The sequence below is a fragment of the Dermatophagoides farinae genome, chromosome 6 (assembly GCF_024713945.1).
Source record: "Dermatophagoides farinae isolate YC_2012a chromosome 6, ASM2471394v1, whole genome shotgun sequence".
NCBI classification, from domain to species: Eukaryota; Metazoa; Arthropoda; class Arachnida; order Sarcoptiformes; family Pyroglyphidae; genus Dermatophagoides; species Dermatophagoides farinae.
Window position 1 is genome coordinate 2,868,257 of NC_134682.1, and position 13,749 is coordinate 2,882,005.

At 32.8% G+C, this 13,749-nt stretch overlaps 2 protein-coding genes and 1 non-coding gene across 3 annotated transcripts; 2 read left to right on the forward strand and 1 right to left on the reverse strand.

Moving 5' to 3' along the window:
• Nucleotides 1-624: 624 nt before the first annotated feature.
• On the forward strand, nucleotides 625-750 carry TRNAY-GUA (transfer RNA tyrosine (anticodon GUA)). Its single transcript has 2 exons — nucleotides 625-662; nucleotides 715-750. It is a non-coding gene; the product is annotated as a tRNA-Tyr (tRNA).
• A 1,743-nt stretch (nucleotides 751-2,493) lies between these two features.
• LOC142597595 (uncharacterized) lies at nucleotides 2,494-4,490 on the reverse strand (the record flags this gene model as incomplete). Its single annotated transcript, XM_075731850.1, has 3 exons — nucleotides 2,494-3,708; nucleotides 4,121-4,163; nucleotides 4,268-4,490. Coding segments are annotated over 3 exons (606 nt in total), but the record flags the coding sequence as incomplete, so codon positions are not given.
• Nucleotides 4,491-10,889: 6,399 nt separating this feature from the next.
• LOC124494104 (uncharacterized) lies at nucleotides 10,890-13,388 on the forward strand. Its single transcript, XM_075731623.1, has 5 exons — nucleotides 10,890-11,798; nucleotides 12,171-12,397; nucleotides 12,452-12,550; nucleotides 12,614-12,705; nucleotides 12,760-13,388. The coding sequence occupies exons 1-2, from the start codon at nucleotides 10,890-10,892 to the stop codon at nucleotides 12,198-12,200; spliced, it is 939 nt and encodes a 312-aa protein (XP_075587738.1). The 3' UTR covers nucleotides 12,201-12,397; nucleotides 12,452-12,550; nucleotides 12,614-12,705; nucleotides 12,760-13,388.
• Nucleotides 13,389-13,749: the final 361 nt, after the last annotated feature.

Below are 13,749 nucleotides of genomic sequence, written 5' to 3' on the forward strand. Positions count from 1 at the left end.
TTGTCTTTGTTTTTTCTTTGTCATTTCAATCATATATATACAGCTTCTTCATCATCTCATTAGACGCAATGTGCACGTCCGAGGTAAATGACTGTATATATGTTTGTTATCATCATCATTTCTTAATTCAACAGGAATAATAGAAACGGAAATGATGATTGAATTTTTGAATAAATTCATCCGAAGATATTCATCAAATTGATGACTGTGAAAGTGATGAAAACACAATTCTTTCAAAAAAGATAAAAATTTATTTAATTTGTTTAATTGGTGCTATATCTATCGTAATTCAAAGACTGGTGCAAATGTTGTCAAGTGAGTCGCTCTATTTTTGGCTTTCTCTATTTTCTTCAGTCGCTATTTTCATCAGTCGCTATTTTAGGCTTTCGCTATTTTCGGCTTTCGCTATTTTTGGCTTTCGCTATTTTGGGTCGGAATCGTTTTGCTTTGCTTTCGTTTTGATGAATGTTGTAAGACAGGTTTTTTTGTTGTTTTTGCCTATCTAATTGTATCGATGTTAATCATCATCGTTGGTCATCGATAATTGATAAATTGAAGTAAAACTATATTCGATTATGTGTTCCGGAATGGTTCAAACATGACGGAACCGGAAGAAGAAAAGATCCGAGCTTAGCTCAGTTGGTAGTAGCGGTGGACTGTAGTAGGTGTAGTTGTTGAAAAAAGGGGCGGAAGCGCTTCCGATTTCAACCGGAAATCCATAGGTCGCTGGTTCAAATCCGGCAGCTCGGATTTTTGCCTTTTTCTTTGCTGGAAAAGGATACCATTAGCTAGGAATTGGAATTGGTCAATCTTTTGTTGATCAATTTAATTGTGGGAGTGAAAATGAAAATGTTTTGGGAGATTTTTGCTTAAGAAGTTCCGACCACTTCCGGTTGATTTGAAGAAACTTAATAGATAGATTTAATGATAGATTTCAAAGGTAAAAGAACAAGTGATTTTAAACTGGAAATCAACATCGCTGGTTCAAATCCGGCAGCCCGGAATTTTTTTGTCTGGTATCCTAAGTGTCTTTATCCAGCGCTTCCGAAAAACCAGGAATGATGTCCAGACAGCATACTAATCGAACAATTGCTACGCGGGGAAGCTGACTTTCAAATAATTTTTTAAAAATATATTTACAATATAATTGCTGCCTGTTTCAATTTTACGAAGACTGAGTAGTATTACTTAGTAAATGATTTAAAAGTTATACGTAATGAAAATAAAAATGATTTTATTCGGAAAATTAAAATAAGATATTCCATCAGACAGTTCTCCTTGCAGGACAGCTCTTCCGTCTGGAAACAAGTATACAAATGGTGCAAAACCCCAAAAAATCTCAATCAAAGCCTAAAAACAATAAAAACCGACAACGGATGGACAAATACGCCAAGCTAGTCATCTGCTCAACAAATTCTTTCCTGACGACCCACCCGACAACATTGGACGACGTCCCATTCAGCTCCGAAGAAGCATATGATGCCATTTTGACCGAAAACGATAATAAAAGCCCTGGTGAAGACGGAATTTGTGCCAACATCATCAAACATCTCAACAATCTTTTTCCCACCTTATTCTTAAACATCTACAATGCATGTATAAAGCTCGGTACATTCCCGGACAGATGGAAAGTATCTATCGTCAAAGTAATCCCACAATATGTGGGGAATCAGCCGAAAAACTACTGAGCCGTGGGTGTCCACAAGGAGCCAAATGTTCTCCTCTATTATGGAATATTCTTTACGATAATCTCCTCAAACTGCATCTACCGACCGGTTGCTATCTTCAAGCTGTCTGGTTCCCTAAGTGTCTTTATGTGCTTCATCCAGCGCTTCCGAAAAACCAGGAATGATGTCCAGACAGCATACTAATCGAACAATTGCAACGCGGTGAAGCTGACTTTCAAATAATTTTTAAAAATATATTTACAATATAATTGCTGCCTGTTTTCGTGCGTTACACGTAGGGTTTGCACCCGGTTCCAGGTCTGTTGGGAACCGAACCGGTTCAAAAAAAAAAAAAAATCCCGGTTCTCAAAAAATTATTAAATTGCCTTTGAAATGTTTTAAAATGTTGTTTTAAAAAAATTTGTCTGTTTTTTCTTGTTAAATTAAACTAACTTAAGAATAAGATGGTTTAGTTTAATTTGACAAGAAAAAATAGACATCGACAAAGATGGCTTGACTTTTCGATCGATTGCTACAAGTGATTTTATGATGGCAAACGATATTCAATTTCACTGGATGAATATACATCAAAGCAAAATCGATGATATTCATCATTATTCTAATTTGCCGATTATTTTCTATGGAGATTTTAATGCTAGGAATCCTTATTGGAATGATACAATAACGAATCGAAATGGATATAAATTTAAAGAAGTGATTACTGATCTGGAATCACAAAAAAACTTGATTCAATCCAGCATAATGTGCAGGTTTTATATCAAATATAATTAGTAAGAATCTGAATTTATAATGACAAATGTTTTATTCTAATTGGATTAGATTTGGATTTTTTTTCCCGTTTAGAAATTCACATGATTTTCATTATCGTGTTTTTTCGATTTGATTTGATCAAAATAAGTTCCAGAAATGAGACAAGAATCTTTTTTTTTTCTTTAAAAAACAGAAAAAAAACAAACCATCACCACCAAATAGATAGTTGGTTCTCTTTTTTTGGCTACAATACATGAATCAGGAAGCTTAAGATTTTTCTCAGCCAGTTGTAGCGCATTTCGTTTCACTTCGGAAAACAATTTAGATATGTCACCTTCATATTTGATTTTGTGATTTTGCCGGAATAGGTCGAATACATTTCTGGTTTGTGATGATCGATATTTATGCTCTAATTTGTTTATCTTCTCAAGGGGTGTCTCATAGTTGATCACTGTTTCTCGGTCCATGCAATTCAGAGTGATGACTTGATTAAATTTTTGCTGTTATTAATTCCGATTTTTTGTTCTTTGATTAGACCATTCTTCGGCTTATAGTCAAACTTCGGGTCGATATAATCATCGCACTCCATTGCAATAAGACATTCCTTGATCGATTCATACCAATGATGATACGGTACTTTGTCCAAATTTAAAAATTGAACGTTTTTCGGGTTCAGTTGCGTCATTATTGATTATTGATCAAAGATGAGAGGCATGAGGAAAAAAAAGAAACGATGCGTAGCATGTAAGCTGCTCGGGCCCATAACCTGTTGGAAATGTTTAAGTTAACTTTATTAATCGAACCAAAAAGAAGAAACGAATACAATGAGATAAATGATGAATATATAATAAAAGCCTTTTTAAAAGCTCGAAATCGGCTTGGCACGCTTTCAATCAGCCGATCTATCAAACTCTGCCGTAATTCAGCCCATTACTTCACCAGGAGCTCGAATAAACCAACAGGAGTCGATGGATGAAGCTTTGTCTGCTTCAATCGGCGCTTCAACGAGTACCATAGGTGCTCGATCGGATTCATATCCGGACTCTGAGCAACCCATTCCAGTTTTTTTATATTGGATTTTTTGATAAAATCCTGTGATCGCTTTGACATATGGCATGGCGCCCCATCTTCCTGGAAAAGGAAGTTCCTTTTCTTTACTTTATTTCTTCTATCACGGAAGATGGGGAATAGCGTCGTTTCCAACATATTGATATATTCTTCGCTATTCATGCCATTAGAGCAGAGTCTTAGCTCTGATCTCCCACCATGTCTATTTTCAAGGAATAATGATTATTGTTATTATAATTAAATCAGGCCGAAAAAAATCTTACCATATAGCCCCCCTGTTATTTATTCGAAGCAATACGTGACACAATCACAATTAAGTATAAAGAAATAGTTTATTGATAATTGAAGATAATGATGAAGATAATAAACGATACAAATATGAATAGATCACAAACATTAAGAAAACAATAATAGATGAGAAAGAGAGAGAGAGAGAGAGATAGAGCAATCATTACAAGTCAAGAAGAGCACATGGTTGATTCGAGTTATTTCTTTTTATATATCTGTCACCGTAGCCACACATATGCGCAATGACAATCATGGTATGACGAACGTTTACATATTTACATAGTCAATGACTAAATGTTAACACCCCCAAACCATCACACTGAAACCGTTGTGTTTCACGGTGGCTTGTAGCCTCTTGGCTTGGTATGCCTGGTTTTTCTTACGATATACGTAAGTTCATTGAATTGCGAATACCGGCACTCATCGAAAAAAATCACTTTTTTCCAATAGTCCGTGGGCATTTCAACCATTTTATTTGCCCATAGCCGGCGTTTGTTTTTGTTTTTTTAGATAGCAGTGGCAGATAATTCTGGCCCCATATTCCAACATCGGAATGTATTTCCGAACGGTGTTTGCGGAAACATCCATGTGGCTCGCCAATTCTTTGCTTGCTGTGGCCAGCGTTATTTCAATTTGACGACCTAGTCTTCTCAGTGTCCGTTCTGACGGTCCAGGACGACCTGGTGGCTTGATCGCGTTTGATTATTTTGATCGTATGTTTTAATGATATGATGAACGTTTGATTTACTGGTCTTAATTTTTTCTGCTATGTTTCGAATGCTTAACCCGTCTTTATGATATTGTATGACAATTCTGCGCAAAACTGTTTTTTCAATTTGTTTATTCATGATTTTTTAATATCAAAAAATTGTAATGGATAAATCAATGAATAATAAAGATAACGTTAATGGATGAATAAATGAATCAAAGAAAAAAAGTTTTTAAAATATTAAATATTTATAATCACGTTTAACAATATCAACACGACAACTAACATTCGATGGCTAAACCATCGAATTTTTCAGATAAAATGTTGAAAACAAATTTACCACTTAATTCGAAAATAGAATTACTAACCATCTGTATTACATTTGTTCATTTGTTTTACCCGATGACTGATATCTGAGAAGATATTAAGTTTGCTAAAAAGACCAGTCGTTTTTTTGCATAACATTTTGTGTATGAACAACAGGTCTTTTTTAGCAAACATAATATTTAGATGAATAAAAATCGAATCTATTGATTTTAAATATATCATCAGAATCATAATAATCAACCAAAATTTAGACACAACAAAATTCCAGATACTACTGTACTTTGTAGTTTCGAAGAATTGTAACTGGGTCGACATAAACACACAGCAAAATTATTCTGAGGCAGAGGGGCAATCTCCATTGTAGAGTGTGATAATATTTCAGCAAAAAACAAAACAAAGAAAACACAAAATTGAAATATTAAAATGTTGTTTATTAATTAGCTGTATTACATATGACGTGTAATAGAACAATAATCGTTTTTTAAAAAAGAATGAATATTATAAAGGTGAGTATAAATGTCACCAATAACATAACGGTGCAATTACATTTGTTCAATAAGTTGAAGTAATAACAAATATATGATGGAAATTTGCTAAATGATTCTACATCATTAGATTCATCATGTGAAAAAAAGCAAAAACCATTTAGTTTGCAAACATTATCTTCCAGAAAAGGACATTTATAATCCTTTTTTAAAAAGAATGAATATTATAAATGTGAGTTTTTAAATTCGATTATATTATTATCAATCCGGCTATATGCGAGCCGTCTTCATCTTGATCGGTCATTATCATCAATTTAGCGTTCGACATATTAAATATAAATGAGATTCTTTTCGCAATTTCCGCATACATTTTATACATAAAATATGTTGACAATTATCGATGCGAATGTTGACGCATAACATAGTCTATGAACAGCCCAAAACAAGTGTGACGGTGACGAGGCGAAGAGCGGCATGATTACAGCCTTGAAGCCTCAAACCAAACTGTCCATGTTGTTCGAGTAAATTAATGTTGTTTGTGCCAACAAAATTTTGGGCCAATTTCGTAATTAATGGCATCAAGAATCTTTCACCATGATAGTACGAAGTGTATCGTATCCAGAAATAATTAATGTCAACATTATAATATGATCTCTTTTCTATTCTTATCTGACACAAGTGCCTTTGAGCCAGAGTGTCTTTAAAGTTATAATAAATAAATGGTACGAAGTGTATTTTGCTACCATTTCTCCTCCGACGTCATTGGATTCGTGGCCAGCATCGTATTCAACAAGTGTGCGAAACCCAGCCAATCTTTAGCCTTCCCCGAAAATGCAAAATTTCATTTTCGGAATCTTAATCGGTTTCCCATAAGTTGTTTTTTGTTTGCTTCACGTACGTTTATGAATTTTCCATTTAATGGACGCAACAATATGTGTTCCAGTTGATTTTTTTTTTGGTATATATCTTCGTATAACTCCAAAAAAAACCGCGAACACCTAAAAAAACCGCGAACATCAAAAAAAAAATCAAAAATTGCAAACGAACACTAAAAAAGAAACGGCCCAACAATCCTACCTACAAAGAATGTGAGGTGTGTTGAAAATTGAATGATTTTAAATAGCCAACATGAAACTGAATGAAAATGTCCAATATGCGAACAATAGCGACAGCTTAAGTAGAAATAGTTCACTGTAATCAAAATTGCATCATTATCTTTATTATCAATAAAAATGAATATGTATTTTTTTTGAAGTATGAAATAAAATAAACACGTGTTCATTCAATGGAAGCAGAAAATGGAATAAATTTATTATTGAGCTTCATCAATGTCATACAATACAAAATAATAAATACAATAGTGATTATTCAGATATAACGTTATAACAATTCTTCCTCTTTTCAAACAAAACATCATCACACACAGAGAACAAACCTCGGTCGATCTTCCAGGCTAAAATTACCTTCTTGAAATCGTTGAAACCACCGTTGAATAGCACGGGAAGTGACAGCGTTTTCGTAAGCTTCGTTAATCTCCACAGCAGCTCTGGTATTTTGCTACCAGTGACGCTAATTGGGCTACGTTCACCTTATCAACAAATCGATTGAGTGTGTTATTCGATGAGTTGATGCCGAAATATAACGGCCAGAATGCGTTCCACATATTGAACATAAATGAGATTCTTTTCGTAATTTTCTCATACATTTTATGCATAAAATATGTTGACAATGATCGATGCGAATGTTGACGCATAACATAGTCTATGAACAGCCCAAAACAAGTGTGACGGTGACTAGGCGAAGAGTGGAGAAATCGAAAAACGAGCGTGACGTTTGGAGCGAGCGACAGACAACATGTTTTTGGGATCAATCGTGACGACAAGGCCGGAAACGACGTTTGACGAACACCACGACGCATACTTATTATTTTTTTTTCAATGTTAATATCTGATCAACGATTCTTCACTGACGATGCCAGCCAAACGAAATTGATATTCAGCTTTTTTCAACCATGTTTCGGGATTAGATTCCCAAAATTCTTGTAATTTGACTGATACCGATTCAACTTTACTCACCGTTTTTTCATCAGAACTTTTTTGATTGTTGAAATTCTCTTTTATAATAATTCTTTCAAAAATCTGCCAACCGACCTACGAAAAGCGGTGGAATCATTAATTGGTAAGTTTCACTTTTATGCTGCTTAATAAACTTCCTTCAACCGAATCTTTGCAACATTAAGAACATTATACTAGGGCAAAAACCGTGGAAAAAGGGGGAGAGTATAATAAGATTATTAGTAATGCAAAACACAGAATCAATAAAAGGTTTGATAATTGGAGCCGATATCAAACCAAAAAAAAGTAAGTCTTATATATACATTATGTGAATGTACTTATAAGTAATATATATGTCACGACATTTATGAAGAGTCGTGAATGAGGAAAACAACGTGGTGTGGAAAAAACGTGTCACTTGAATCTTGGTAGTTGAAGCGAACGTGTCTTTTGTAACATATTACATTTTAATAAAATTGAAATAAAACCAAATTAGTTTTTATTCGTGACATATATATATTTGATTTTGAATTTTTTTACAAAACAGAAAAGCCATAACAACAACAACAATAATCAATTAATGGCCATGATTACACAGATCACTCAACAGTTTATTGATTTCAGCATCATCAAGATATATAAATCCAGTTTGATCTTGCCACGACTTCTTTGCAAACTATTGCCATCCAATATATGCGATGTCAGTTCATATCTTTTGGGTTTAATAAATTTTGATGATTGTCTTTTTGATGTACAGCTCATTATAATAGTTTGATTGGGCTATTTTCATGTAATTCAATAAATTGGTTTTGTAAATTTGTTCTTCATCAATTGATAATTCATCTTTTAAAAAAAGACGAACAAAGTACAACATTTTGCATGCAATGTGATGTATTTGTTTTTTAGTACCACTAGTTTTTAGATATTTTTCTTCGCTTATCGTGTCCATTAAAAACTATAATTTAAGAATGTTAATAAATAAAGAAAAACAAAATAAAAAATACCTACACGAAATGATTAAAAAAAAAGATTTAATTAATAAAATTTGAAATGAAATTATATGTTGACTGAACGACCACGTGGAAAAGAATGAATCGAAAATCGAAAATCACAATATATAAAGCTTGTATGGACCATGTGCTTCGATTTCGAGAATAGAACTTTTTTGATATTCAAAAGTATCTATTCATACAGTTACATTTTTTGCACACACACATCAAAGTAACGGATCACCATAAATGTAGCGTGCATTCACAAAAGATGTAGCATGTGCATAATGGGGAGATGAAAAATTTTTCTTCACTCAAACACGGCAAAATTAACGTGTTTTCATCAAATCCGCACTAATTCTGAACTGGTCGTGTTAGGTTGGATTTGTCATTTTCTCGATTTTGAACCGATCGTGTTAGTTTGGACTTGTCATTTTCTCGATTGTGAATTTTGAATTCTGAACTGGGCGTGTTAGGTTGGATTTGTTGTGAACTTATATTTTACCAGCCGTGGTCAGGCGCTTCGCGCCTGCCCTGGCTTAAAAAGCTGATTTAATTTATTTTATTTTATAAATCTTAAAAAAATTATAAAAAATGATTACAAATGATGATGATTTGATGCTACTTCCTGATAAACGATATTGCGCATCAGGTTATTCTCTGATTTTATTTTTATGCCATTTCGGCTTCTTGCTCGGGACAGTGCCACATACAACTGTCCATGTGAAAAAATCGGATCATTTAGCCATATACCTACTTTGTTAAAGCTCTGACCTTGGGCTTTGTTGATAGTCATAGCAAAATTTAACCTTATTGGAAATTGCCTGCGTTTCAATTTAAAAGGTAAGTCTTTTTCGTAATGTAGCTCTATTCTTGGAATCATGACAGATTGTCCTTCTCGGGATCCAGTAGCAATGGTACATTGCTTAATTAGTGTCTCAGGTATGATAAATCATTAATCGTTATTAATTATTAGCAAACGCACATTCTTATCATATTCAGAATTGATTGCTCCAGATCGATTAGAGTACTTTGAAAAAATACATGTAAGTTAAGAACAATCTTTAGCTTAGTTCTACTATAAATTGTTCCAACTGCATTGGTCGAAAGTTTCAGCAAATTTTATCAATCGTATGATTGATTTTATGGCCAGTAATACAGACGGACGTTAGTATTGGAAACTAACTAAGCTGATAGAGCTTTAACGAACAACTTTACCAATTGATTTTAAAGTAAATGATTTTTTTATATATTGTATGTTTATATTTTAGTTGTGTTTTTTTCGAATTTCGTTGATTATCTCAATACCGCCAAATGATATTGCTCACGAGCAACACGTAAGTATTTCCTGTGTTTTATTTGTTGGTAGGTACATAGGATAATCATTATTATTAACAAAACAATTACAGTAATACCCCGCTTAACGCTGCCCCGTTTAGCGCTGATTCGATATAACGCTGTACAATTACCCTACATTACATTACATTGTTACATTGTATATGAAGGGTAAAAATGCATTATGTAAAAATAGTCCCGCTTAGCGCTGTTTCGCTTAACGCTCAGAATTTTTGTAACGTAACCCCCGCGTTAAGCGGGGTATTACTGTATTATAAAAAAAAAATCTTTTCCCTTTTCCCCTAAACATTGTTAAAATTGGAATGAGTACAAATTTTATGAACGGTTTGCTTCTATTATACCTCTATTTTCTATATTTTCTTTTATTTTATTTTTTTTCCTTTGTTTTTATTTCTCCCATGCTCACAATGATTTTCGTGAAAAAAAATCAACTTTTTGAAATTCTAAAATGAAAAAAAATTCGACTTTTAGACATTCGAAAATGAAAAAAAACGTCATGGTTAATAATAAAAAAAAATCGAATTTAAAAATAATTCTAAATAAGAAAATCGAACGAAGAAAAAAAATTAAAAAAAAACGAACGAATCTTTCAAGCCACGTTGGTTTATATTAGAATTTGCAAGAGTCTTGAAAGTATATGATTCAATAATAATAATGGATTCAATAGTTTGGTTTTAAACGGTTTTTTAATAATTATAAATAACTGCTAAACATGCTTAATTTATAGAAATAGTTCACTATTGATCGTACTAATCAAATACGCTCAACAGTGACATTAATCAGTAATTCAATCTTTCTTACAACAATTCCAACAGTTTATCATCAGTTGTGTTTTCGTCGTGTAAATGAAGTGAACTAATCTACTATGGCATCTAAATTAATTTTCTTGTTGGTCATCTTTTCTTTTGTCGTCCCAATTTTTGGGTATCATTACAAGATAAAATTCTTTCATCCATCGTATGGTAATGAGGATCTGTTAAAAGATTTTCGTCAAGATTTCATGATCAAGCAAAAATTTGTTTATGGACCTATGTACCATCTTAAAAGATTGTGCCATGATACAATGGATCAAAGAAAAAATGGAATAGAAAAAATAAATTCAATTTATGGTATTGTCTCTAAAAGGGATGGTGATGTAAATCAATTGATTGTTGAAGCCCGAAAGATTATTATTCATGAAGCTGAATCTGATGTGTTCAAATATTTTGGAAAAAAAAATTGATGAAATTAAGTGGAATAATACCATAAATCTCAATAAAGTCTTACGTTATGAATTTGGCTGTAAAAAAGATGAATTTATGATAATTGAAAAGTGTCAATACATGGGTAATAATGAAATATCTTTGGTTCTTAAAAAAACATCGATCTCCAAGAATTTGATTTCATTATTCGATAAAGACCCATCATCAGGTGAAAGGTTGAATAAAAAAATTCTTTTTCCAAAAATTCGTGTCTCGACAATTCTCCCGATTTCATCTCCAACAACTTCCACCATCACCACTATGTCGTCTTCTTCCACCACCACCACCACGTTGTCTTCTATTACCACTACCACATCGTCTTCTACTACTACTACAACTTCAACAACCACAACTACTCGTAAACCAAATATGTCAACAAAATTGTCTAAAATAAAATCGAATTTTCAAAATGACAAAATTTTGGATGAAAAAAATATATCGAATTTGAAGCCTAAATGTGGTTATCCGAAAATATTTTTCCACTCCAATGAAATGACTATGCAATCGGATGGAGTAATGAATAATTATGATATTGATAAAAATGTATTAGATTGGAATGTATTGATGAAAGAATTGGTTTCTGAAATTGGAAAAGTAATGAAAGAAAATACGAATGAAATAAAAGCCGAAATGATTGCAGAAAGAAAAATCATTATTAATAATGATAATCGAATTGGATATTGGAGTATAACTTTGGATATTCTGATTAATTTATTGGCGACTATTCCATTTTTCTTGATAGGGAAATTTTATAAATTGATCGATAAAAATAATGAAGAAATGAAGGAACAAGAACGAAAATGCAATGATGATCCATTGGTTATTCTAGAAATTGAAGATGAAGTGAGTTTCCATACCCCTTATTCTTTCTTGATTCTTTCCTTTCTCACCTGTTTTTTCCGTCTTAAAGTGGGGGGATGTAATATCCGATGTCCTCTCATGAACTTTTGTCCCAATTTTTAATTGTGAAATTATTTCACAATCTTTCTGAATGTGTTATTTCTTTCCTAATTTAAATTTGTATTTCCTTATTGCTATCATATTTGATTAAGTCTGATAACCTCAAATAACAGGTTTATTCAGTATTTGTCAAATATTTCCTAATTTTCTTTGTCCTAATTTCATTTATTTTCTTTCTCTTTTTGTTTTATGTTCTTAATAAACAATTTTCTTTCAATTTCAAAAAATTCGCAATTGATTGGAATTTGTTGTCAGGAATATGCACCGACGGTGCACCAGCCATGATTGGAACCCGAAAAGGGTTTATTGGAAATGTTAACAACAAAATTGGCCCGAGAAACCTGACCAACTTTCATTGTATTATACATCAACAAAATTTGTGTGCTAAATCCATCAAGTTCACAAATTTTATGGAGGTTGTGGTCAGGTCAATAAACTTCATCAAAGCTAGGGCTCTGAATCATCGTCAATTCGTAAATATGGTAAGTATATTTTGATTCATACTTTGAAACTCGTATTTTAAATGATTTTTGTAGTTTCATTGCATAAGGAGCAAACAAACATTGAGCTCCAATTCGAAGATGAAATAAATCCACCAGACATCTTAGATCAAACGGTGTCAATATCATATGAAAGTAAATAATTATATCATTTATCTTTATATATCTTGTTTCAATCATACTTTTGATTCATTTAAGACGATACATTCAAATTGACGAAGATAGAAAACGTATTTAATGGTTTTAAACCAATTAAAAAAATTGAAAAAAAAAACAAAATGATTCGATAAGTATGGGCATTTTATTTTTATTATTATTTTCATATTTTTAACTCATATATTCAGATTTCATATCTAGGAAACAATTGACCGATTTTGCAGCCCCAGAAAATGTCCAGCAAAAATTTTCGGCTTTTTGGCAAACATATACGAAAGAAGAAAGAAGAGTAAAAAACACAATGACCAAAATTAATGATATCTATTCGCAATCACCAGGGGCGGCCGAGGTGCCTGTGCAAACTGTGCACAGCACAAGGCCTCGCGCTGTTTTCGCCCTTTCCGCGGTTGCGGAAAGGGCCTCGCAGCTTCAAGTTTTTAAGCCATTTTTGCACAAGGCCTCGCGATTTTCTCGGCCGGCCCTGTCAATCACAACAACTTGATGAAGACCAATATAATGAATTGGTAGCACATGCCTCGACTATTTATTTAAAAATGATAACGATGATCGAAAGAAAAATTTAGCTCATCAAAAACGACAAAAAACATCAAAAAATGTTGATGACTAATATATCGATCGGCGACGCATGGCAATTATTATTATAATAATCTATCAGAACAAGCCGTATCATAAATAACAGTTACCGGAAAATTGTTAATAAAAATTGCACAATGAATGGGTTGTAGGTCAAAACGCCGAAAACAAAAACCCCGAAAACCGAAACCAAATGCCCGAAAACAAAAACCCCGAAAAAAAATTATCCCGAAAAAAAATTATCCCGAAAACAAAAACCCCGAAAACAAAAACGTAGAAAATGGCTTGTTCCCTTAAACTTTAAATGAACGAAGATTAACACTATTACTGTGAGAAATTTCATGTACCGGATTCTACGAAAAGAAGTCATTAGATCTAGTAAACGGATGAACGAATGAAAATAAAATCTTCACTGAATTATCTAGCTAGATCCAGGAAAACATTTTTCTAACACGATCCATCCAGCCACATGAAATATGATCAAAAAAAGAAATTTTTTTAATCGATTTTATTACATTTTTTTTTTGTTTTCAAAGAATAGCCGCAATTAGATTATTTTTTCATACACATTGAGAACAATAAAC